At 46.6% G+C, this 27,295-nt stretch overlaps 1 protein-coding gene across 2 annotated transcripts in view; it reads right to left on the bottom strand.

Moving 5' to 3' along the window:
* The window catches only part of DENND2A (DENN domain containing 2A), a 57,249-nt gene extending 30,363 nt beyond the window's left edge, over positions 1–26,886 (bottom strand). For both annotated transcript variants that reach the window (XM_064654733.1, XM_064654734.1), the window contains exons 1-3: positions 26,754–26,886; positions 3,801–3,899; positions 929–2,137 (exon numbers count right to left, since the gene is read on the bottom strand). In XM_064654733.1, coding sequence (XP_064510803.1) covers positions 929–2,137; positions 3,801–3,871 — 1,280 coding nt within the window. In that variant the 5' untranslated portion in view covers positions 3,872–3,899; positions 26,754–26,886. The remainder of the gene's footprint in view (positions 1–928; positions 2,138–3,800; positions 3,900–26,753) is intronic.
* Between the last annotated feature and the right edge of the window lie 409 nt (positions 26,887–27,295).

Here is a 27,295-nt window from a genome sequence, read left to right as displayed (position 1 = left end):
GCAGCTGGCAAAGTTATTGAGATGAGAATGTTTCACAGCCTCATCCAATATAAAGTGTGGAAAAGCACTTGGTTTTTTAACAGCCACACAAATAAAGGCAATTTGGGGATGCCATAGATAAACTGGGTTGTCATAGCAATAGTACACTGTGAAGATGCAAGTGTTAAGTGAACACATCCTGTGACACTGCACAGAACTTGAGGCCATGAGAGATCCCATTTACAGCACAGATCCCACCCTTGACAGGAATATGGGTGGCCCAAAATCAGCAATCTGAGCGGCACAGGAAAACAATATTTGCATGCAGGATGGTAAAAAAGGTAAAACCAGTTAAGTGTCCTCCATGAACAAACCTAAAGTTTTGATTTCCTTTCTGCCACCTAGCCAGGAATTTTCAGGTGACAGTTTATACAGAGGGCAATAGAAAAGCTGTGTATTTTATGTTCCCCATCCCAAAAATGTGCGGCAATCATGTGGGAGGGAAGAAAAGGTAAGAAAGCACTCCAGAAGAATATATACATGCCAGCTTCAGTTAGAGGAATAGGTTTACTACAAACTGTGAAAATGCTGTGGTAGAGCCTAGAGATTATCATTCCAGACTCTGTTCCAGACCAGCTGTGGTCATTTTGTAATTAAATAGATTTTCTGCTAAAAAAAACCAAAACAAAACCCCAGATCCCTCAATCTTGGGCTTGAAGGTTAACCCATGTAATACAGTGACCATAAAGGCCAAATCTGCTTTGACTTATCCCTTCACAGTTACCCTGAGAAGTTGTGCTGGCCACTCACACATTCTCAGAGAGATGACAAGTGCTGGTTATGATGGAGATTATGAACGATGGGGGAAGACTTGCCTATCTCAGAGAAAGATGGGAAGGTGGAACTCCACCTTCAAGACCAACACCTTTGTGAAACACAGCCCAAATACCTGTGGTCAGCGTTGTTCTTGTGCTTCCCACTCCAGAGCCTCCTGCTGACGGCTGATGGGGGAGGAGAGGAGGGTAGAGGAGGGGGAGGAATGGATGGCAGAGGGGGTAAGTTTCTTTTATTCCTGGCTGCTGGCACCCAGTCCTCTTCCCCCTCGTGTTTGAAAGTCCGCCGGGGCTTTGGCAGTGGGTTGATGAAGGGCTTCTTCTCTGGCACCCCTGGCTCTGTGTACACATTCTCCACTGTGCAGTGCTTGGATTTCACATGAGAAGTTCTTATCTCTTCCAGAGTCCCAAAAATTGGCTCACTGATTTCAAGGTCCATGCCAAGAAGCCTTTTGTTGAGCTCAGCCCCACATATGCTCTCATGGCCCTCGGGAGCAGCGTGCCCTTGTGCTGCCTTCTCCTGCAAGCACTGTGGGGAATAGTAAGTACCAGGCAACTGTGGCTGCAGTTCTGCTGAGCCGTCTTTCAAAGCCTGCTCTAGCTTCTTGACCTGACTAAGTACTGAAAGATTCTCCTTCTGGATCTCCCACTTCCCACCTTTCACCTCCTTGCATTTTCCAGGGCTGAACTCCACTTCCTCATCCTTCTGTGCTTCCCCCTTTCGCTCTGCTGCCTGCCCTGTGCCTTTCTGAGTTCCTGCTTTCCGCTCATTCTCTTTGCTTGCCCCTTTGCACTCCAGTTCCCAGTTCACAAGTCTCTTGGCCTCCACCTTCCGAGTCACCAGTGCTTCCCCACTCGTCTTCTCAGGTACACAGGGCATCTTGTGCTCGTCTTTAACTCCTGGTTCCTCCTCTCTGCGAGGAGAAGACTGAGTTTCCTTTTTCCCTTCCCATTCCGAAATTTTGTCCTTGATGCTGAAGGACTTATTCCTCAAGCCAATTTTTCCAGGTGACCGTATATTGTGAGTACCTCCTATCTGTCTCTTGATAATTTTATTGTTTTCTTTGACATTCAGATCCACAGATGGGTCACTGATAATCATTTTAGGACTAAGCATGTTCTGCTGAAAGCAGTCTAGCCTTGGATCCAGCATCAAGTTCTCCAAGGCTCCCAGTGGGTTCTTCACCACAGAAGAAACTGGTTCAGCTTCAGGTGTTAAACCCAGGGCAACAGAGGCAACTTCAGAACATCTCTCACTCAAAAATCCGCAAGAAGGTCTTTCTAATTCCTTCACAGCTGCTGTATTGTTATCTGGAAGCTTGATCCTACATATCAAAGACAAAAAGAGAAGAAACGTTCACCGCCATTGCTCACCCTTGGTTAAGTTCATCAGCTCCTCAAGCTTTACTCATGAACCTGATAACAGCAGAGGATGCTCAAACCAAGCACTTGAGAAGGGCTTAGAGGGGAGGATGCTCAGGGAAAGGTCCTTCTAGCCAGAACACAATGCTCTCCTCTCATTACAAATAAGATGGTGTTTGAAACGAAGCTTTTCTCTGCAGCAGCAGTAGGTGGCAAGTGAGAGAGGTCTTTTTTGTACATCAGACGTGCTGATGCCAATGAGAAGTTCACAAACATGCATCTGTGTGTGTGTGTGTGCGTGCGCGCAAAAGTGCAGCAGAGTTTTGGACATCATCAGGCATTGAGCCAAGAAATGCAAAATGGACCACCTGCAAACAGCAGCAAAATTGCCGCTTGTTGAACAGAGGAGAAAACATGACCCAGCTGGCATTCCTCTAGTGCCTGCTCAGAGGATCTCTGTGCATCCATCCAAATGTTCCCCAGACACATACTGATGCACAAAGGCTGCACTTTTACCACCATCCCAGGCCACATGTGGGCTCAGGCTCCAATGCACCGAGGCACACTCCCAAAGCCACCAGATTCAACATTCTCAGATTAAACATCTTCACTGTTTGAGTCCAAAGTGCACAAAAAATCCCCAGTATATTTAGTCTAGAGATTTCCCAGTGTGTGATAACACAGTATCAATATTGTGATATTTTACTAATATAGTAAAATTCCAGCTGAACATGCAGTTATTCCAATGCAAAATGTTTCTGAACTAAAGCACTTAGCCACATCCTTGAGGTTTGTCTGGGCTTGGGAAAGAGCACCAGGACAACCTAAGGTAGTTAGTGGGATGCAAACCCATATCATTAGTCCCATTAGTTCCATTTAATCACAATCCCAACACTGAGATTCCACTAGGGAAATTGCCTCACTCACTTAAAAGTGTCAAGTGTGTCTCTTCCAGAACTTAGCATTCTTGTAAGAGAATCCATGGGGATGCCCGGTGTGCTGGCAGGCCTTGAGCTTTGTCCTGGAGTGAAGCAATGCTGGCAGCCATTGCACACTCAGTTGTAGTGCAAATTGAACTTGGGAAGGGTTTCTGAGCAGAAATGGGACCTGAGCCAGACCCAGTTCTTCCCCAGCTTCACAGATATTTAACTCCTGGCTGTCTCAGTGACACCATGCTTTGATTAAGAGCGGGCACCATGGTCTTTCCCAAGGAGCTGGGTATCACAGTGCCACTGGTGGTTGGACTGCAGAACAGAAATCAAGGTTGGACACTGGGAAAAGCCTGCAATGGGTGGGGACGGTGGGGCTTGCCTGAGGAATCTCCAAGTGTTGATGATTTCAAGTGCAGGCAGGGCAAGCATGGACAGGGATATCATCAGCACAAATGGTCATGCCTTGGGGCAGACCTTTTCCAGCACTGTGAGTCTGGGACATTATAAGTCTGACTGGATGATACAATGCACAGCATCACAGCCCAGGATGAGACCTAGGGGTGTGCTTTAACACATGAGGAGAGAGGGACAGTGCAGAGCAGAGAGAATGTTTCCTTCCTTTGTTTTGCTTTGCGTTAGGGATACTAAACATAAGCAAAGCATCCTGGCACTGAAACATGGAAAAAGCTCTCACCTCTCAACGGACTTGCAGACAGTGCTTCCAGACTTGCTGCTCACATCGGCCGCCTTGCTAGCTGTCATCATGTCAGCACACAGCAGGGCAGCAGGTCACCTGCAGACAGACACACAGAAGAAGCATTGCTCTGTGCTCAGCATCCTCTTTTCCTTCTACACACACACATACATATGCTTCTCCTTGGAATCCAAGAGAGGAGCTGAAGCAAGATATGAGAGCTCTCTGAGGACAACCCAGGTTTCCTCCCTTGTGAAATGGGAAGAGGGGTGATAGCATTACCCCTCAGAAGCTCAGGGAGGAGTTGACAGTTTTTGAGGGCAAAAATTGTCTTTGACTCAGCATCAATTGCTGTACCATGACTTGAATATGGAGCACGTTTTATGAATTCTTTTATTTTTGCCAAAATCTTGGTGGATTTAGATTTTTTTTTCCCCCCTCGCAGAAGACTAAAACAAAAACAATTTTAAAACAACCTGTGTTAAGGGCACATGTCTGTAGTGGTTGCTGTGCACACAATACTGTCACAACATTTGCAGTTTGGGACAGAAAACATTTTAGACTGAGGAGACACTGCACTGAAGCCACGAGTCTTCTCCCTGGTGGGTCATGTTAGGCTGCTACTGATTTCATTTCAGAGGACAACTCCTCGTGGGGGTAAGATAAATCAGTCACAAAAATGAGTCATTCTGTTTGCCTCTTGGTTTCTAGAATTCATGGAGTCACTGTCCTTCTCTTTTGAGTACCACTGCTACCCAGTTAATGCAACAGACTTCATCTTCTTTTTATTGAGCTACAGTGTTCTTGTTAAATAAAAAATAGAAAAATTACTCTGTTACTCTGCAGCACCATCTCTCCTCACTTCTCAGGGTACTCTACAGCATGGCAACGACAACAGGCTCACCATCTTGTAGGCAATACTTGGAAAATCTGAAGCCTTTCAGATCTGTCCATGGGGCTTGTCTGACAGGGGCTGCCCCACCATGCCTGGCATTTGACAACAAGACCGGGTGCCTCTTGTCATTAAAAAAAAAAAAACCATCACAGCAGAAGCAGTAAAAAACAAAAGGATCTCTCATTTCCACTGTGTAAGTTTTTGGGCAGAGAAAGGAAAAAAGCAGGGGGTGGGGGGAAATCGGTTTTGTTTGTTCACAGTTTTCTCTCCCTCCCTTTATTCTACACTGGCAACGTTCCTAAGGCAAGGAGTGAACTCTGGGTCAACTCAGTGTGTACACACTTGGGGCAGCTCATTGCTAACCATTTAGCAGACTCTCTTTTCCCAGACAATAAACCCCCTTGGCTTCTCTTCCTCATTAGTAACTGGAACAAACACCCACTTCACTTCTAGACACAGAACAGCCTTGCAACACTGTCAGGAAAATTTACCAGCCTGAGGAACAAAATCTATTCATCCACCCGTTAACTGTTATGGATTGAAAATAATGAAAAACTAACGATAGCCTGTGGCCCTGGCCAAAGAATGACTCACCCAGGCAGCCAAAGCAGATTCCTGCAAAGCTGCAACAGAGCCTGCTCTGCACTTGGCTTACAACATGCCCAGAGCAGGGATGGTCTCTTCACTCAGCACTCATCTCGTGCCTCGCACAGCGAGGTCAGTGCCCACAGCTCCTTGGCACTGCCTCCAGCAGTAAGGAACACAGCAACACAAGTCAGCACACACACAGCCCCTGTGGCTCTGCTGAAACGTGGAATGATCACTTGGGATGAGCTCTTCATAAGATCACACCATTTCTCCACCAGGAAACTCCATCTCTCGGCCTTTTCCAACAGCTCCCTAACAAACACTACCTTTAAAACAAACATCTGGGTACGAGCAAATGTGTGCTGGTGCTCAGCACAGTCACATACCTGACTCTTCCTGCAGGAGAGGTCAAAAAGAAGATAATACAGAATAAGAGGTGCATTCGTTTCTTCATTTGTAGTGGATGGGACAGACCCCATCGGTGAGCAGAAGCAAGCCATGAGGCAGCTGCTGAGTGCTGCAAGAGTCTCCTGTGAAAGGAGCACCACCACAATCATCAGAACTTGGAACCAAGGCCAGAGGGACATTTGTCCCCTCCAGGCACCACATGTGGCAGGAGTAACCAAAACAACACATTTGCACTAGACAGATTAAAGAATGGTCCAGGAGCTCCCAAAGCTGTGACAACAGCCAGGTACCCATATACACACCCACCGCTTAGGGGACTAAAGTCATCCCTAGGAAATACACAGATGGCTGTGCCTTCACCCTGAGCAGCAAGGCACACGTGGTGTTCTCAGCATCACCTAGGGGATTACTGCAGCACATTAACTGGTTCTGCTCAAAAGAGTAAATATTTATCCAAACACACCAGAAGTCATGAAGGGAAAAAAAAATCTGGAATAAAAGAGCAGAAAATAATAAGGTACCTCCCAATTACTCTGACAGTCAGATAATTTGCTTGGGGCCAAATCTCAAAACCAAATGAGCTTCAAAGGTAATGAGATCATCTCTCAGGTTAATAAGGTCACCAGAGAGGACTTGTAGGCCTGACCCAGAGGCACTGCCAACACCTCACCAGAGGAAGCTGGGATGGCAGTGACAGAAAATTGCCTCCAGTAGATAGAGAAAATCTACTTTTTGTTTTCCGAGGTTTGGCTGCACAAGGCACCCAGAGCTACCGTGATAGTTCACTGCAAAGGGCAAGGGGAACTCTTGTTCCTCCGGACTCCCCACATCTCCACTATGATCAGCTACACACCACCCTGACTGTGTGCTGGCTCAGGCTCTCTGTAGCACCTCTGTAGCACCTCTGTGACCTGCTACAGCTCACTAGGAGTTTCTGACAAAGCAGTACATGGAAGGGGTCCAACACGCACACGATCTGGTACAAGGGAGGTGATGAGGTTGTGAGGACAGGAGAGAAAGGCGGAGGGAAGTGGGGAAAGAGCACAAGGGAGTGTGTGTAGGGATGGGGAAGGGAGACCTACCAGAGGCTGAGAAGTATTATCTGAAATGCTTTGCTTTCCTGCCTCATATGCAACATGACCAGGGCCCTAAAAGAAACAAGCAGGGCTGAGTTCATTTGGCAGGCAAACCGAGAAGGACATACATCAAGCTGGTACTTCTTGACCGATTACTGCTTTCTCTAAAAACCACACAAAAACTTTCTACCTGCAATGGGAGGCACAGCCCCACAGCAACCCCCAGCCTGGGGCCACTGCTCCTGGCATGTACATCCTGCAGCAGGATATAAACGCCATAAAAGGGGAGAGAAGACACTGAGCCCCATTTGGAGAACCTTGCCACTGCAATTTATTAAGTAATCCCTGCCATTGTTTGGGGGAACAAAGCAGTCATCTGATAGCATTTCAAAATTAAACTGAAAAAGGAAGGACAGGGAAGGAGGCGGGAGGAAAGAGGGAGGGGAGGGAGCTCTCAAACCTGTTGGCCAGACCCTGGGAAGGATGTGAAGTCTCCCAGCAGAAGCCTCTCGGCGTATCTCCCACACGCACCCGGCCTCACAATTCCCAGGGCCATGTGATAGGGGCTTCCTGATATCAAGTGAAGTGAGACCTACCCCGACCTCTCTCTTCCAAACAGAGTTCCTGCCTGCTTTGTGTTCGCAAACAGGCGTTTGTTTACTGATCTATCATTGGCATGCAGGAAACAGCCTTGACATGAGCTGTAATCATCTGTCTCCAGCAATAGCTGTTTGGCTTTCTTCTAATTTAAGTTTTCCTCCCACCCACCCCCCCCTTCCCCAGTGCCCTCTTCCCCACTTCCGATCAAAACGCTTTTGGAGTACACACATCTGGTTGGGGCACTCACTAGATACTACGAGATGTTTCCAAAGCAACTGGTGAACAAAAAAGAGGCACGGTCCCACCCCCAAAGGGCAGACAAGTCTTTCACGGGAATACCTTCAGGGAGAGGAACACGCCAGCTTTGCCCACTGCACTTGGTGCAGCCACCGGACGATGACGAAAGCCAGAGGAGCACCAAGCACCCTGTAGTGTGTATCATCAGAAATGTACACAGCCAGCACACAGGTCACATCTGGAGTCTTGCCTCCAACAAGATCAGGCAGTGATGGCAGCAAGCCTTCCAAGCCTCCCTTCTTTGCCATTTTGTTTGTGGGGAATAAACCAAACATACCTCAAAGAACCCTGCGGTTTGGGGACGGGTATTACCATTGCTGCGTGCTGGAGGCCATATCTCAAGGTTTCCTCTGCTTTGTTTACTCTGCACCTCTCACAAAAATTGGATCCAGCTCCATAATTGGATACTAGCCACACTGCTGATGCATATAAACAGTAAGGCTTCACAGCACCAGGAGCGACCTGCAGCTGGTCAAACTCTCCTCCAAGAAGAAAGACGACCCGCTGTGTTTCTCCTTGTTGCCCACAGAAACTGTCTCTCCAGTTACTTTAATGAATAATTCCGAGCAGCCAGACAAAGCCTAAAAGTAACACCATTCTGCTCCAGAGCTTTACACAACAAAGGATCCAACATACAGACAGCAACGAGGAGACAACAATATATAACATATATGTATATATATATATATAAAAAGAACAGGAAGGATGCCAAGAAGACAAAACACTAACAGGAAAAACATGAGTAAGGGGAAGCCAACAGTTAAAGCCTTCAAGGCTCCCTCCCCCAGCCCTTGCTCTGTTTTAGTGCCTGTTTTCCTTTGGGGGAAGAAGCAGGCATGAGGATGCGTGCTTGTGCTCACACACACACACAGAAGCCATTGCGTGGGCCCCTGCGCACAGCCCCAGCACCAGGCAGCATCCCTGTTCCCAGCACAAACAGCTGGGAGCAAGCCCCTGCAGAGCAGGGAGGACACCAGCCAAGCAGGAACACAGCTAGAGCTGAGAAGGGCAACAAGACCCAAGAGCAGACTCCCTTGGTGAAACAAGATGCTTACAGTGGAGGAGTCACTGACTCGAGGTGCCCAGTGCCAACCCAGCAGCAAGGCAAGGATTTTCCCAAACTTGAGCTCAGGGTGTTTGACCCAAAGCTCCACAACACGTGCCATGAGCCTTCCCTTGCTGACAGCAGCAACAGTTTCTCCTCACAGGACTTTTATGAAGTCGACTTCTTTCCTCTCCCAGTCAGCCCTGTAGATGAGTGTACCCCATGGTCTGGGAGGATGGGCCACCTCCCCAGCTGCAGAGCTTCTCAGTGCACCCAGTGAAAGCATGATTCAGCTTACTCATGAGAAAAAACTTTTTTACCAAGAGAGTGACCGAGAGACTAGAGAGGTTGTGGAGGTTCTGTCCTTGGAGATACCCAAAATCCAACTGGACAATGTCCTGAGCAAGCTGCTCTACATGACCACACTGAGCATAGGGCTGTACTTTGCCATCTCCAGAGGTACCTTCCCACCTCAGTTACTTTGCCATCCTGTGCTGGGCACTGTTAGTTTAGGGCAAGGTGATCTCTTTGCACACACCAATTGTCCAGGCCATGCCAGTCCCCTGTGGGTCGAGACTGAAGACATTAACAGCAGGATTGTTCAGTTCATCACACTTATAATGGTATCCTAACTGTAGATAATCAGGCCCAAATTATTTGTTAAAGGAAAAAAAAGCAGGATAAAATTATGCAAACATATCCATAACAGACCAATGACTGGGAAGTGACATGCTCCTGCAGTATCTTTTACAGCCAGATCCCACACAGCCTCCTACTCCCCTCACCCCACTCTGTCCTAACTTTTCCCTTTGATCTATCATGTCTTACACCACGGAGCTTACAAGGGGGTCAGGAGAATCCCACGTGTCAAAACAAACTGTATTTTCAAAAACCCCAAGTGGAATCGATGTGCCACAACCTCTCTCTTTGTGCATGCACCCCATGTCAGAGGAACAACGCTGCAATGCCAGGAATGCAGAAACCCAGTGCCAGCAGCGTGCAGGAAAGCTGTGCTGTGTGTTATGACATGTCTTTAATTTTATGATATAATTCGGTCTACTGACCTTCTCCCTCTCTAAGCACACAGAACAAACTCTGCCTGCTTACATGTCACCAACTTGATTTAAAGGATTACTATGGTTAAAGGGACTGCCCTGCTCCACCCTTGGCTGCCAGCAAGGTGGTCTCAACCCTGCCCTTGGGAAAGGACGTGCCTGATCACATCTAATGGTTGCCATTGACTAAGGGTGTGCCTACTTTTTTCCTCTCTTTTTGCTCTTGCTTTATATCAGCTCCAGTGCGTGTAAAGCCCTTTCAAGCTAGGATGGGCTTGCAACCTGCCTGGTTCAACTCGTTAAACCTGCAAAGAAGTAAAAGAGAGGAAAGGCAGAAAGTTTTCTGCTCACATAGAGGGGAATCTGAGTCACCTGTCATGAAAAACCTGAGGAGCACTGAAGCACATGGAAGGAATCATAGCATGGTTTGGGTCGGAAGGGACCTTAAAGATCATTTAGTTCCAACCCCTCTGCCAGGGTTGGAAACAAGGCTCTGCTTGGAAAGAAGCTAACCCTCAGCAATGAGAAGAGGGGAGCCAGCAGGACCTGCTGAGGGCAATATTGGGGGGATCAATTGCATCCCTAGGCCACTTCTGTTCTCTAGTAAAGCAGATAGACCCTCGAGAAACTACTCGCACCTCTTGTCCATTACTTCCATCCACCACCCATTTGCTGAAGGTTGTAGGTCAAGCTCCACAGGGATATCACCAGCATCACCTACCTGGCACAGGGAGCTGGAAGGACAGCACATAGGGGACCAAGGTAACTACTGAACATTTTAGCTATAAAAAATTCTGCTGTCCATGTGCCAGCTGAAAGTTTCTTCCCACAGAGCCTTGGAAAAGTTAAGGTAGAGATGACACAGGAGTGGCAGAGGACAAATTTTGGATCCAAACAGCACTTCTGTTTCAAAGCATAAGATTAGTCTTCACAAAAGAAAAGCCTGATGTACTTCCTATCATAGGGGAAGCAGCAACAATTTTCTCCCCAGCTTCACCCTTTGAAACAGCTGAAACATTTTGGTTGAAGGCTTTCAAAAAGTAATTCAGCCAGAGCCACTGCTCAGCATGGAAATCTGTAGACTGAAACAAAAATAAAATTTTGACCTGGAGACAGTAATTGAAAACAGGGTCTCACAATGCGAATTGTCTTCTGTTAAAGGTGGGGCTCGTTGCACCCACTGTTATTAAGCTTGTCCCACATTTCCCATTGTCTTACTTTCCCTTTGTTCCTCCCTCTAAACACATAACAAACAGAAAAAAACAACTCAAAGGGTATTTGACATCCCTTTAGTTTCCTTCAAGCAGACACACCCTCAGCTGGAAAACACAGCATTTCCAGGGTTGGGGGTGGGATGTTACATGACCCTGTCAAACAGAACAGCAACACTCTTTTTCTGATTCACTGTTTCCAAGCACAGATCTAGTCCTGCATGTATAGATGTTTTTTTATGTATATACATGTATATATGCTATGAGTTCTGGTGGCAAGTATGGTTTGTATTACTGCTTTACAGACACCATGAGTCTTCACTTCTGCAGGTAGCTTAACAAATAGTAAGAAAAAATTCACATGGAAAGGAAGAGAATGATTCAGTATTTTCCAATCTGCCTGCTAAAATGAAGTCTAATTGCAATGTTTAGAGGAATGACGTGTTTCAGGCAATGTTTTCTACAAGAAAGTCGTGAACAAAAGATTTTAAAAAAAAGAAATTCTAGATGAGGAAATCAAGACCCTGAGAGGTGAAAGCAGGAGCAGAGGACATCAACAACTCTTCTGTGATGGTTCTTAGCATTACTAGATCATCTTTAGATCTTGTGTTAGCGCACGTGTGCACACACGAGGTTGTTCATCCCCTTTCAAGGTGGGATAATATTTACTTTTGCTTTGCAGCCTAATAAATGAAAATTTAGTCACTTAAAGTCAAGGCTGAAGAAGACATTATTGGTGAAGCCTTGCTTGCTGATTACATCAGTGGAGACAGCGATTCATACCTGTTTTCCTTGGCTTTGAAACTACCCACAGAGAAGACTGTAGTCAATACGGAATAAAACAAAGGAAATAGGGACCAGATTTACACGAGCACACATCTGCCAGCAGAATTGTCTATCAGCCACATGGAGAGACAGGATTCCAGCAGATGCAGTGCAACTGGCTTCAGTCCCTAGCAAAGTCAAAACTAAATTGGCAAATACTCATTTCTACTGTTGTAGCTAACTGATGTAGGTACTTTTTCTCCTTTGGTAGGAATGCTGAGTTTCAAACATACCAGTCCTACTACAACAGTAAATCCCTCCTAGTGTAAAAAGAATTGGAAAGAATTCGGAGTTATTATGCTTGTAAGAAAACCAAACATTTGACAGCATAGGAAACAACCTGCCACTAAAAAATAGTGTTCGGCTCATGAACCACACTGGAATTCATTTTCTCTGTGGTGAGATAACCTCTGCTATTCTAATAAACAGGACCCAAAGAGGTCCCTTCAAGGAGCAAAGTGTTTCCTGGCAGGAAGACAAATTGTCTCACATTCAGAAAGGAAATGAAGAACCTCAACTTCTTCCAAAATAAGTTATCATCGGGGAGGCAAATGAAGCCTCAGCAAATCTTTCCTTCGGTGGCCTTCACCCTGTGCAGGATGCTGACTCCTGCCCCTCCTGATCAGGATTTAGCACATGGCTTCCTGAAGTGTCCATCACCACAACCTTGGGGCACCATCTGCATGCTCCAAGAGACCTTCCTGTACCAGCTCCAAGTCCATGACCCGCCACTACAGTCTGTCTCTATTAAGCATCACCCTCTGAGCTCAAGCAAAAGTCACCTGTAGATTTCTTTTTGGTTCAGGAGACCCCACTTCCCTCTGTCTTGTTCAACCTCCTCTTTCCTCTCCCCCTCACTCTCCCACGTATCACAAAGGTAGAATCTGTTTACTGCAGGTCTTATTATTTATGGAAATCTTTCAGTCACAGCACAGCACACCATCCCCTCGCTCAACCTTCCTCAGCAGAGAGCAGGGCCAGGCAGCACGTGAGCCGCCAAAGATTTAGCCATCATGAGGAGGAAACCCACACAGCTCCAAAGAAGAAAAAAACCTCTGCAAAGAGGGCTTGCATTTATTTATTTTTCCAGGAGGAAAGCTGGTCCCTGTGGGTGTGTGCGTGCATGTGTGCGTGTGTTTGTCAGGACAATAGGAAAAAGGACAGCGGAGCGGAGCTGCCAGGAAACAGTCGGCCATCTGCCCGTGCGGAGAGCAGTTTTTCCTTTTCTTTTGTACTGAGAGGAATGTAGCTGAGAGCCGCCATCCGCCCGTGCTGGGAGGAAATCTGAGCGCCTCTGCTTTGCCAGGGAGAGGAAGCGTGGGGGAGGGAGCAAGCCCGGTCCATGTGGTTAAGCGGTCACTGCACTCACGGCCAATAAAAGCGGGGAAAAAAGCCCTACCGAAACCCCCAGATCCTAAGGAAAAATCTCTCTTCCTCCTCCACCCTTTCACATGCGGTTTGATACTTTCTCCCTCCCAGGGTGATCCCAAGCACAGGAACTGCTGCAGTGGCTCAGCAGAGGAGGGTGTCAGGAGGGCAATGGCCCGGGGAAACAAGCACAGGGGTTTCCCCCTGTGCTGACAGTGGCACCCCGGGAGAGAAAGCAACAAAGACAGAAAATCAACTCACATCAACGTGTTGCTAGTCCGCCCATGCCCTGTCCATAGCCAGGAATTTAGCAACCTGAGCGCAAAACACAAGGAAGGACTCTTTGCTCTTTAAAGGCTCCTCAACGCCACTGGACAAGAGCAGAGCATGAGGAGCAAGTCTGTTGCTCATAAACCATCTATATGCATTCTCCCCGTAGGCTTCAGTACAGCTTCTGACCATAAAACTATGTAACAGAGGAGGAAAAAAAGATTTGATCTCCTGGTACTGTCAGGCAAAAATGCTGGCAAGACATCACGATGGCTTGATGGCACATTCTTCTGCCACTTTTGTGGCAGAAAAGCCCCAGGGAAGTAAATAAATAAAACAGAAAAGAGTAAAATTTTCAAAAGTGACTACACGACTTTGAAGCCTAAAACCCATTTTCACAACCAAGGATCAGATTTTTTTTTAAACAAACATTCCTACTAGGCTTGCAGTTATACTTGCAATTCCATCTCCTTATTTTAACTCCCAAATAAGTCCCAGCTTTGACTGAACTAGCTCTGTATTGTATTCATGTGGCACTTAGGGACATGATCTAGTGCGGACTTGGCCCTGTTAGGTTCATGGTTGTACTCCATGATCTTAGGGGTCTCTGCCAACCTAAATGATTCTATAACTGCAGAAGCAGCTAACATATTCAAGGAACTGTAAGCACACATTCATTTTTCACTGATTGAAACAGGAGACGTGTCTAGGTATGGCTGCGAAAATGGAGAGAATATCTCTCTGCACCTTCCTGCACCTACATACCTTGCACCTTACCAGGTGCCAGATCCAGCTCCACAGAGCTGGCAGAACTTGCTAATGTGGGAGACGTCTGAGACAACAGACCACAGTCCTGAAAAAGGCACTTCCAGAAGAACTGATTCATCTAGACATGGTCTAAAGAGCTTCCTCATATCTGGCAGCCCGGAAGACAGACAGACACAGTTGACCCTCTGTACCTGAGCGTGTCCAAGGCAGACCTGAACTGACACCTATGCACCCAGTCCCTTTTCAGAAACATAACTCAGCTTTACACATTCTGTTGTGACTTTTTAATCGCTCTGCTTCTCATAAAAACAAAACCATTGGTGTAGCACAATGTGTGACCTGAAGCAAATTCCTTGGCTGTTTCTCTCTTGGTGGGATGAGAGACAAGATGAGAGACAACACAGAGACTTGATATGAGGAAAAATTTTTTTTCACCATGATAATAGAGCTCTGGAACAGCCCTGCTGTCTCCATTACTGGAGATTTTTTCAAAACCCAACTAAAGCCCTGAGCAAACTGGTCTGAGCTCAGATCTGAACCTCTTTGAGGAGGCTGAATAGAAGCCTCCTGCAATCCCTCCCAGCCTGGATTAACCTATGGTAACATATCATTAATTACTGTAAAAGTGAGTAATCACTCTCATTTTCTCTGTGGAAAACAAACCAAAAAATCCCTTTCAAAACATTATTACTAGACATTTTCCTCCCCCAGTGATATTTTTTTGCCTTTCTCCAACTGATCAGCAAGGAAGCAGTAAAAACAAGATATATAATTATGTTATCCCTAACACATTTCCATCATCTTTTGTCCATAATAATTCTGTAGTGCCTAACAAACTTCAACAGCTCAATGGAAGCTATTAGTGGGGCCATGAATTCACAAGTAAGGTCGCCTTGGCAAATACTGATGAGTGCTGTAAATTCTCACTATTAGAAAAGGAAAATATTTTCTTCCCAAATTCATTCAACTTTCAGAGAGATCAAGGTAAAATTTTTTTAAATTTTTTTTTCACAACTAACTTAAAAAACCCCAAACAAACCAAACCAACGAACCAACTACAAAACAAAAATGAGAAATACTGAAAGCATTTATTTGGGAGATTTGTTTTTTCCTTTTGCTGAAGTGTTCCCTTGAGCTTCTCATGGTAGAAAACCTAGAAACTGGAGAATTATCAAACAAGCACATATTGTTCACTGCTCTCTTCCAAGGGATGTGCTAAAGCCAATACATACATAAAAGGCTTTAATTTCCATTGTTTACTTTCTTTTATACACATCACACTGTTTGATAACGGAGAAAAAGCAGAGCACCCATGTACAATTGTCCCCATCAAGCCCTTATCTCACAACTGAAGCAGAGCTATTTGTACACAAGCTTCCAACCCAGAGAACGTGCATCCAAGTTTTGTATTCCAGGGTAACCACAAGGGCATACTCCACCCAAGATGTTTGGATGTTATCCTGGACTGGGCCCCGATACTGTTTATTGTGCACAGGAAAAACTCATTACTACAAAGCCGCCAGCACTGACTGCATTTCACAAGGGCACATTTTACAGGACCCAGAACAAAGTATCAAAGTAGGAGTCTTCTGGAGTTAAACCCTTTGCAAAAGCCTTGTCCCCAAACTATTCAATAAACATCATCCCCTTTCATCTTAAATGCTCATAAACATGTTTCCAGTCCAACGCGAGGAGAAATCCTAGCTGCACTGAAGGTATTGATGTGACTGCAGTGTTTATGGTGTGGCTTGCACCTCACCCACCACCCTCCTCATTTCTGCTCGTCCCCAGCACAGGTCTACTTACAGAGACACAAGCAGAGCCCTCCCTGCTCAAGTCCATAAAACCTCCCTGGATGGGACAAATCTTACAGGCTCTCACGTGACGTTAAAAGAAGACAAAAGTTTCCTGCAGGGTGAGACATGAGGTCTCCCACAGCAGAGGACCAGCAGTAGGAGACAGGTGATCTACCTGGTACAACACCCTGATGATATGCAGGTTCCTCTATGAAATTCCCATCCCCTCTGTCCCAAAAGCATCAGCATTACACACTCAGCTTTAAAGGTCTGGCTCAGGAAAGAAGCTGTCTATAAATGTTTGGGGGTTTATTTCTCCTTGCAAAAGATGGTGATTTTAGCAAATGCACATGTTTAAATACCCTACGAACAGGACAGTCAGATCCCAGAATGCTTTGGGTAAGAAGGGACCTTAAAGAGCATCTAGTTCCACAACCCCTGCCATGGGCAGGGAAACCTTTCACTAGGACCAGGTTGCTCAAAGCACTATCCAACCTGACCTTGAACACTTCCAGGGAAGGTGCATCCACAACTTCTCTGGGCAATCTGTTCCAGTGCCTCACCAACCTCAGAGTACAGAATTTCTTCCTAATATCCAATATAAATCTCCCCTCAGTTAGATTATATTTTTTTTAGATATTCCTCACCAGAACCATGTTCTTTATGCCAAGGTAGAAGCTGCACTGTGTTGCTTCAGTTATCCATAGCTGAGCACAATGGATCTTTTGATAACAACTACATTTTCCTTACTGAAAAGAGAATGTCTACAGACATAACTGGCAAACTAAACCTAAACTTGATCATTTAGGGGGAAATTCCCTAAACATTTTCTTCAATTAGGAGAGGCACGAGAAGAGCTTATGTAATGCTATACTTGATCTGTTTCTTGGTTGGTAAGAAAAATGTTTGGCATTCAAATAGGCATTCTTTTTCCCATCTCTTCTGCATGTAATAACTCAAACATTCAGACTGGATAGCATCTACTTAATAAAAATCTGTCATCCACTTCTCCAAGGGGGTTTACTGCATTCATATTGAAAAGAAAAGTAAGATGGGAGAAATTTCAGCCTTGGAAATTGGTTAGCAAGAAGGTGTCTTAGCTTATGTGTCTTTCTAAGCAAAAATATTTTAGAGATGCATAGTGTTTGTAAATACTGTCATCAAACAAAACTAATAAATCGCTCTTCTTTACTTTCCTCAAAACAAATCTGACTTTTCATGATAGGAAAAAACAATGATTAAGAAATCTGTCCTAACTCAGGTCATATGTTTGTCAAGACTGACTTTTCCAAATCCCATACACTGAGACAAGAGTAAGCAGCTTATATGTTAAGTATACTCCCAGGTACCTCACATTAACATAATTTTCTATGCAGGAACTAAACTGGAACTGTGGTCTGACCCATCTTAGCTAACTCTTGATGTTCACAAGTGAGCTACTCGCAAGAGGTGATGTGTGCTCTAAAAGCACTCTCTATTCCTGAGGTAGGTACCTCACAAACTTTGAGAGTACCTGTTTCTCTTACCTCATCAGAAATGGACCAGAAACTTATCTGGGCAAGATGCACTCACGTACTGAAATACAGCTGCATGGCCTCAGCAATGCAATTTCCATAAATCACAAACAGGGTTGAGTGTTGCTGGACGAGTAAATTACTTATGGTTTCTGATTAACTGAAATAATTTTTGCCAAATTTAATCTAAATTCAGTATGCCAAAGCTTACAAGAGTCAGGCTCTTTATTGTGACATTATTACCTACCAAAATTTAGCTAGACTGTGTGTGTATGTGCTAAACCTTCCCTTCACAGGGAGCTGAAACACTTTGTTTAGGCTTCCCCTCCTTCCTACCAAGTATTTTTTGAAGGCAAAAACAGAGGGAAGGGAAGAGGTGGGGCTACCCTCCATGCCACCTTTCTCCAAATAGTTCTTTATACATTTTTTTTTATTCAACCACAAAACTTAAAAAGCAATACCACAAAATTGCCTCCAAAGCACCAAAAAACCCCAAACCTCATTTCCAGGTCATTGCTCAGCTAGACAGTGACAGTGATACCATCTTGTTCTTCTGGTGATCTCACCCACATACACCTCACTGCTTCATCACTGTGTCACCAAGTCATGCTGACTCTGTGAAACAACTGCTTAAGAAAAGGTGCATTACACAATCTTCTGCTTAATTCTGCATTCAAGGATTTTGTGGCAAATCATACCCAAATCTCGTCTATTGCAAAACACTGTTTACAAGTTAAAAAAAAAAAAAGTTACACATGCAACAGAGATAATGAAACAGCAGACCTTCTGAAGACCTCAGGAAAAAAGAACAGGGTGGTGATTACCTGTTTCCAGGCCTTTTTGAAAATTTCTTTTTACTTAAAAAAGAAAGAAAAATCAATGTAATCCAAGCTCAGGCTTGATTTTTCAAAAAGCAGATCTTTCCCAGAAGCCTGAAGTAAAAACAAAACACACCTCATGGCTTTCTACAGCTTCCTGAGGAGAGGAAGTGGAGAGGGAGGTGTTCAGCTCTTCTCCCTGGTACCCTATGATAGGATGCATGGGGATGGTTCAAAGCTGCAGTAGAGGAGGTTCAGACTGGACATTTGGAAGCATTTCTTTACCAAGAGGGTGGTCAAACATTGGAACAGACTTCCTGGAGAGGTGGTCCATGTCCCATGTCTGTCAGTGTTTAAGAGGCATTTGGGCAATGCCCTTAGTAACAGGCTTTAACTTCTGGTCAGCCCTGAAGTGGTCAGGTAGCTGGACCAGATGATCACTGTAAGTTCCTTCCAATTGAAATAGTCTAGTCTATTCATAGTAATAATAATGAAATTTTAATGGAAGGCTGCCTTGAGCACGAATGACCAGAGGGACCGAGATTGACATATGTGAATATTCTGGTTTGAAGGACAGAAAAGCTACAATTTGTATTCCTGCAGTGGTTGCTGGTCAGTTGAAGTCCTTCACTGCTCTGACATGCCAAGTTTCTGATAATATTTCCAGATTGCTTCAGATCAGAAAAGTAAGTTTACCCCATGCAAGCAAACATTAAACAAGTGGAACATGAAGCAATATATTACATGTTAGAATAAGCTATTAAGGAAAGCCCAAACAACCAAAAACCCACCTCATCAAATTCTGACAACATTTTATGAAATTTTGCCTTTTAGAGTTGATCCTGTTTTTCCTTGAAACACACCCAAAGTTGTCTTTCTCTGGCTAGTGGAGGAATTTAGGAATTTAACAGGCGAAACCTTGGTTTCCCACTGAATTTGTGTAACGTAAATCACTCCACAAGAAAACTTTCCTACTGTGCAAACAAGAGGATACTGATAGGGCAAGGTTTAGCACAGACTGAGCAGCAATAGCTGTCAGTATTCTCCACCATCACAAGTAAAGGATTGTTGTATGTGAGAGGTGACACCATGGCAAAGCTTCAACTTGAAATCACTCACAGTAATCTCCAGGGACAGAGACAGAAATCCAATGCAAAAACAGTTACCATGTGTTGGTTTCCCAGTAGGAAACCTCAGGCCTCTCTCAGAGTTTGACAAAGCTGAGAAATGGCAGCCAGCTAGATCAGGGCTTCTTACATCATCTGGAAAAAGCTCAATATCTTACACATTTCTTTACAGTAACAAACTGTCTTGTAGAATTAGACCAGGGATTGCTGCACATGCAGCCTATCATGTCAAGGCAGGGAAAACCAGAGTCTCAGTTACCAGATCTCAAGCTCCCTGAACTCAAGACAAAAGTTCCCATGGATCAGTTGAGTGCAGAGGATGCTCCAGGGTCTGATTTTGGCCAGATGTTGATTTTTAAAGTGCTACATGTGCAGGTGCAGACATCCTTCTCAGTTTTAGTATGGGGCATTTACTTCTCCTTGTTACTAAGCCACTCTGAGCTCTGGATAACCCAAGACTCAAGTCTTACCTAAAAAACCCTGTGAAGGCTATATTCACAGCATGCTTTGCAGCTGAAACATGTTGTACTTTTTTATGTGGAAAATATATACATCTTCTGCAGGGGCTTACAGTTTATAAGGAGAAAGCTCCAATAGTCTGAAAAGTCTCTCAGAGCTCTTTTTTAATTTAGCAATGTGGTGTGTTGGCTGACACTGGCAAGCAAACTCATATTTATGAAGTGTCCTCTCAGTGCCCTGTGAAATTTGCCATTTCCCTCCATGACAGTCAGTGCTATCTATCACGAGAACATAATCCCCTAGGACAGGAGACCCGAGCCCCTTTGCTGCTCTCCTCTGCAAACAGATGTGTGCACGTTCCCCAGCTCTGAAAGTCACAGCCAGCTTTTGGCAAAGAACTACAGCAGCTGCACATCTGCAGAGGGGAAAAGCTTTCAGCAAAAAATACAGAGGGGGATCTCATCCTCCCCCCGCCTGCAAAGCAAGCTCAGCATTTGTTCCTCTCCAGATGACACCCTGATGGGTTGATTTAATCATTCACATATGCATGCCTATTCATATTGCTTCCAAAATACCAGGGCTGTGACAGCATCTCACCTGAACTGCTCACAGTAACACAGCTTGTCAGCAAGTGTTTGGCAAGAAGTCTCAAAGGATAAGAAGAGAAAAATCAATGTTCAAGGACACTGCTAATATAAAATGATTCTAGAGAATACAAGTGGGTGAGTGAGAGACCACTTGTGATGAGGAAAACACCTAAGCAGGTGCTTAATTTTAAGCCTATGCTCAAACCCCACTATCTTCCATTAGAGTGCATGAAGTCCAGTCCAAACTTCTCTGAGCAGGAATGGTTTACTGCACTGAGAGCCAAAGTGCTCTGATGGGTGGATCTAAGAATGCACTGGGGCCCACATGTCTGCTTAAATGATATGCCAGACTGGGGGGCACAGCACGAAATATTTAAGTGTAGCAGGATCATGGAAACACTTCACCACTTTTATTCCCAAAGGGAAATCTAATTAAAACGCAGAGCATCTAGCCATTTGAAATTATTCTGGTTACAAAGAGCAGCAAGTCGTCCCCCTCGAAACAGTCTCTCTAGTGGATTGCCAGAGTCCCCAGTAAGTTTCTGGAAACACAACTTATGTGCCTGAACTTGGTCAGAAGCCATCTGCTCTCCAGGATCTGCAGGATCAGGGTCTGGCAAGGTCTCAGCCAGAACTCTTTCATCCACTTCCAAGTGAGGTGGCACCTCTCCCCACTCGAGCTGCCCCTAACCATCATAAGCTCTTGATGTTTTAAGCATCTGGGCCAGATTTTCAGATGACCTCAGAGCAAAGCTTTTCTGACTGTTTCTCCAAGACCAGATTTTCTGCCAGGTAGCCCCCTGCAGATATCTAACCAAGGCAAGACCCTTCCAAGCAAGGTTGGCACCCCATATGCTGAAATGTTCAGCCAATCTGATTACTTACCATGATGCCTAATGAGGAGATGGGCATAGGAAAATAAGAGCTGCCAGCATGTCCTTGCAGAATCTATCTTTACACTGGACTTCATTCAGATCAGTAGCTCTCTGCTGTACATATGCTGGAGGGAACCAGAGCAGTGGAACAAACCTCCACCAGCATTAGCAATACTATTTTACAGAGGAGACAAGACTCGCCACAGTTATAGATGCCACACTTGAAAACAAAGTAGCACTCTTCCAACAGCTCACACAGCGGGCATCTGCCTTATTAGTGGCCCAGCACCAGTAGTAGCAAGTCACAAAGCCCACTCTAGACAGCACAGATAGAGCTGAACAAGAGCTGTCTTACCTGTCTGGCTTCCTTCCTTTTGCTTTTTACTCTAATCTTCCATCACGCATCTCAAAATCGTCTCTGCCCCACACCCACACTCCTAGATGAGATCTTGTCAGCACTGCGCATGGAGCCCACTGCATGAAGAACCCAGGGGATGGCCAGGCCCAGCTGTTAGAGGCTTTTCTCTGTGTGGGTTGGTGTTTTTATTTTAACTCCCTCTGCTTCTGGGCCCCTTTTCATCTCTTGCTCCTCCCATCTCCCTCTCTCTGCTCATGAGGACACAGTTTCCATCCTGGCTCTGGGCCAGCACATGTACGGGCAAAGGCAGAGCTCAGGAAAAGCCATCTTCTGCTCTCTTTCATCACATAAACACCGCCAGTTCCCAGCCCAGGAGCACAGGGCCGGGCCAGAGCTTTGGCTGCAGTGCAGGGGGACCAAGGACCAGGCACTCCTGCTGGGGCTGAACACAGCAGCCTGGCCACAGTGCAAACCTCCTCTCCTGGCCTTCCTGCTGCTGCTGAGCAACTTGAGGCTTTACCGCAACCCAGGAGTTGCTCGTTGGATGGCAGACACAGCTCTGTCTCACATTCAGCAAAAGTCACGTGTAACAGCACATAGAGGTAACAGGGAACATTCAAGCCAAATGCTTGTTCACACCAGTGATTAAAAAAGGAGAACCAGAAGACCCCAAGCAAACCTGGCTGTCAGTGTCCCAGCACTGGGATGACGATCTTGCCCAAAACATATATGAAGGCCTCAGAGATGAACTACATCCTAATAAGTTTAATCAGTAAAAACTGACCTTTAATGACCACAAACTATTGCATCTGGTCTGCTAAATCCTTGGAAGTAACAGTATGCCAGCTACAGCTGGTTTCCCTAACCTGGGGAAGGGATGACACGCTGAAGCAAAGGAGGAAGGTTATACCAGCACTGACAGTGTTCATTCCAGCAGGCCATTACTCTTTCAAGCCTCTATCCTTCCAACTATGCTTGAATTCTCTCAGCTGCAGAAAAGACAGAAATTAGGTTCTCAATACATGTTATCTGCATTAAAGAAAGGAGGCCCATTGTTTCAAGCTTCTTGCAAGGAAGATTTCCCATAAGTCCCCTTTTGGGATCTTTGTTGAAAACACACAGCACCCCAGCAAATGTTTAGGCAATTTATTTAGCGTAGAGTAGTAAAAACCCAGGGGGTTTCAGTACAGGATTACCCTGGCCATCCCACCAGGATCATTCCAAGAGCATAACCTCTGTTAGCAACTGCAAGGATGACGATATGGTTCAGAACTGCTCAGAGCCACCTCAGCACAGGAGGGAATGGACCATCATAATTGCAGAGCCCCAGGCTCTATGGCCTGAGTTCAGTGAGCTCCTGCCTCACTGAAAGACATGAACTGGTGAAGACTCACATGAGTGGCAGGCAAGGATCCACTGCTTTGATCAGGAAGATTCTGGGGAATTACGACTTTCACCTCATCAGTCCTAAGTCCACAGACACGGAGTACCTTGACCCAATAGGTTGGTGAATCACATAAAGGCTGGGGGAGGTCTTGAATAAGAGCAGCCTATAGGACCTTAAGTATTTATGTATGACAGCAATGATGCCCTTTAGTGCTTTATTAACAGAGGCTTTGACCTGATTCTCAGCCTGTTCTGTGCCAGGCTTCCACCAAAGGACACAGGCTTTGGTTGAAAATCCAGGCTGGTAGAGGGTCAGAGGCTCCAGGGACTCTAGCTTGTCTCAGGCACCCAACTTCAAGATCACTCAAGATCCCTGTGGAACCTTTCAAAAGCACAGCCTTCACAAAGCCAGGAGCCTGGCATTCAGTCATATGGTCATCTTCACTGAAACCTGGGTTGAAATCACCACCAAATGCCATGCATATCCTTATGTTTTCAGCCTTTGCTTTCATTTCCAGAAGCTGAGAAAGCTGCTTAGATGTGAAAACCAGAAAAAAATCCCCATAAGCAAGAAAAACGTGCTACTGTCCTTTCCACTGTACTTCAGAGCTACAATGAAGAAAACATTGTGGGTTAAATGCTGTTTACAGATAGTACTCCTCAGATGTGATGTTCTTTGAGCTTTATACAGGCAAAACTGTGCTTGCTCATTTCTCATCAGGACTTGAATGCAACAAGAAATTTCTTTCCAGCTACATCCCACTCCCTTCTTCCCTGTGGAGAGTCTCCTTGATCCTTAAGGAACTGCTATGCAAGTGCATTAAAAGTCCTATTTCAGCATTTCCTTCATAGTAGAGGCCTCTTCCAGCCAGCTCTTGGGATCCTGCCAAGAGACATATCAGCCACTAGCACTTAAATCCTTCCGCTAAAAAATGCTTCCCTAAAGAGCTTATACCCCAGTTCTGGATGCCTAAGAGCGCTGATCATCACAATTAACCAGCCTCAACAAGAGCTTAAGAGAGGTCCTTCTCCACTCTCATGTACTTAATGGTGCACTACAGAGCCTTTTCTCCCCCCTTGGTCTGGCCTCCACTTAGTGGGGAGCAGCCTCAGCACAATTCCAGTCAGGAAACAAATGTCAGGTGCTACAAAAGGAAGGGAGAGCCAGCTGCTTTGAATGATGCATTTGGGGGATCCAAAAGAGCACGACACTTATTGGGCACTTCTGAAACACACAGCACCTCTCCATGTAGGGCTCTGTTGCATGAAAATTTCATTGCCAAATTTCTTAAAATCCAGGCAAGGACTGCACTTGCCTCTCTGCCCCCAGAGCACCCAGCAAAACACAGATTTTAATGCCTGTCCATAGGAATTAGTTATTATGGCTGATATTACGAATAATTCAGTGGAAAAGCTCCTCCTGAACTAAGATCACATCTGAAAAATAGAGCTTACATGGTCTTTATTTATTGTCTCCTGGTCAAAATTAACATCTTTAACATGCAAATACACCAGGCATGGGAGAAAGACAAGCCTATTTTAAGTGCTTGACAAAGATCTAAACGCCCTTCTTGTTTTGGAGAACAGAAAGCAGACAGAGGTTGTCTCAGCAGACAAAATGTCCTAAAAGATGTCCGAAGGCAGTGAGCTGGGGACACTACTAAAAGCAGCACTTTGGAACACTCCACACACACTTGTGGTCTACAAGGAACTTTGGGTCTGAGCTTCTGAACAGGGAGTAACTTCTTGCATGGACTGTCAGGACATGGACACGCCAAAGGCCAACCCAGGCTTCAGTACAGATCACCCACAGGCAGAGAGTGGTCCCAGCAGAGCCATAAATCTTCAGCCTGCTTTTTACATCTCTGGTCACTCCAGTGCCCTTTGTTTTCAGTGCTTTCTCTTCCATTTCTCAAACAGGCGCCGTATTACCCTGGGAAATCCCATGGCTTTCCTCTCTTTTCCATACTTAGCATGAACTTAATGGTGAACATGAACACACTTAGTATTTTCAGTTGTTTACAAGTCTGACCCAACATGGTAGCCATCGATTTTCACATGCTGAAATACCATCTGGATTATTTAAAAAAGCTCCAAACAACAAGCAAACAACCCCCTGCCTCCCAACCCCAACAACCACCAAACCCCACAAACACTACCCCAGTGACAACATTTCAGAACACAACACAAGGGGCTTCCCTCTGGCAGGATGCAATAGCTCCCTTTTTGGTGGTTCAGAAAATGGAGCCAGTACTTTATTGGACTTCACTACCACACACCAAGAATGAGTGGTCAGTAAGGTGGCAGCCAACATACAAACCAGCTTTTTAATCCACCGCCAACACCAGCAGCTCCCTTCCTGGTAGCAAATGAAAGCCCCATGAAAATCCCTTTGGCCACTTCTTTATCCTTTCAGCTGAGCTCCAAGCTGGAGATGGTTCCTTTCCAAAAGCAACAACTCTGTTTAAATGGCAAGAGCAAAGGTGGCTGGGAACACCTTAGGGTCAGGAACAACTCCCATACAATTTGCTGACTTGTTTAGGAAACAAACTATGCTCCTGCAAGAGCTAAGTGCCCATGCTTAGCACTTACTACCTCTCGCAAGGCTCCAAGCAGTCAGAAAGCCACAATCCCTCCATGACCATCTCTTGTCCAGCACCAAGCATCAAGAGCCTTGATGCTTCTCGAACAGTTGTAAAGTCAAAACCTCTGAAAGCATCCCAAATACACCTGGCATGGTTTACCTTCCAGTGTGCATTTGACACCCTGGGACCACAGCAGCAGCCAGCTGTAGCTTCTTCCCTGTTCTCTTCCCAAACACCATTCCCCCTCCACCAACTCCACGCCTAACCCATTAGCACCCATCATCCCTGGGTACCACAGCGGGAAAGCAAACTGGAATTTTTCTCCCCGGGACAGGTGAATATTCTCACGGGTCCCCAGGGGGAGTCAGAAACGTCACCCTGATAAGCTACAGACTGCACTCAAGGGCAGATGTTTCCTCCAGCCGAAGGTAAAGTAAGAGAAAAGCAAGCTATCCAGTGCAAAGAGAGAGAAATGGAGGGCTACCATCAGGGAGGGATTCAGGGGTTTGCCAAAACCGAAGAGAACTCTGGCTGTTTCCTCCGGTAGGGCCCGGGCTTCCCCCAAAGAATGTGCTTTGCGTTTCCTTGTCTGTTCTGTGCCGGAGACCGAGAGTTCGAGGGCTGAGTTCGCTCAGGGGCCCTGTGCTGCGGGGCTGCCTCTGCTCCTCCGCCCCACCGCCCCCGAACCCACCCGAGGCCACTTTCCAGCAGCTCCTCACGTCCTCTCGGCCCTTTTCCCACCGGCCGAGACCCGCTCCCGCAGCCAGCCCGGCACTCCCGCACCAGGCGGGCTCGGAGAGAGCGGCAGCCTCCCCGTCCCGGCGGGAACGCGGCTGTGCCGGGAGCGCGGGGGCGTTCGGGCTCACGGACCCCGCTTTCCCTCTCTGCCGTCGAACGCGGTACGGGGGGGAACAAAAGCCAATCGAGGGGCGGGAGGGAAGATAGAATTAAGAGGCTTTTCTGGAGCCGCACCGACCCCCGCCGCCCCGGCACTTCTGCTCTCCCCCCGTCCCGCCCGCCGGTTCCTCCGCGCCCCCCTTACCTTCCTCGGCGGAGCGGGGGGGCCGTGCCCCGGCATGACGGCGGCGGTCCCGGCGCCGGGCTGGCGGCGTGCGGACCCGCGGCTGGGGGCTGCCCGCCCGCCCCCCGCCGCCACCGGCCCCGGCCCCGGCCCCGGCCGCCCTCCGGCGGGAGCACCGCCCCATCCCACCCCGTCCCGCCCCGCACCGCCGCCAGGGCAACCGCGCCCGCCCCCCGCCCCGGGCAGGGGCGCGTCCCGTGCTGCTCACTCGGGAAGGGGGATGCCCGGGGGTAACGGGGAGCGCCCAGGGGCAAGGGGGGATGCCCGAGGGTGAAGGGGGGATGCCCGAAGGGGGCTGCTCGGAGGGAGGTGAGGGGGCTGCCGGTGTCGAGGCCAGAAATGAAATCCCGAGAGAAGGCGCCCCAGCCGCCTTTCTGGTTGCAAACAGAAGTACCCGAGGGAACGTAGAAAGTCCTTACTCGCTACCAACTCAGCACCTGTCACGGCTTCCCGCGGCTGATCGGGTCACAGACTCATCGCGGGAGAGCGGCTGACCAGGGATG

Source organism: Pseudopipra pipra, chromosome 5 (genome assembly GCF_036250125.1).
Source record: "Pseudopipra pipra isolate bDixPip1 chromosome 5, bDixPip1.hap1, whole genome shotgun sequence".
NCBI lineage: Eukaryota > Metazoa > Chordata > Aves > Passeriformes > Pipridae > Pseudopipra > Pseudopipra pipra.
Note: the sequence above shows the minus strand (reverse complement) of the source record. Positions and strands in the feature narration are given on the sequence as shown.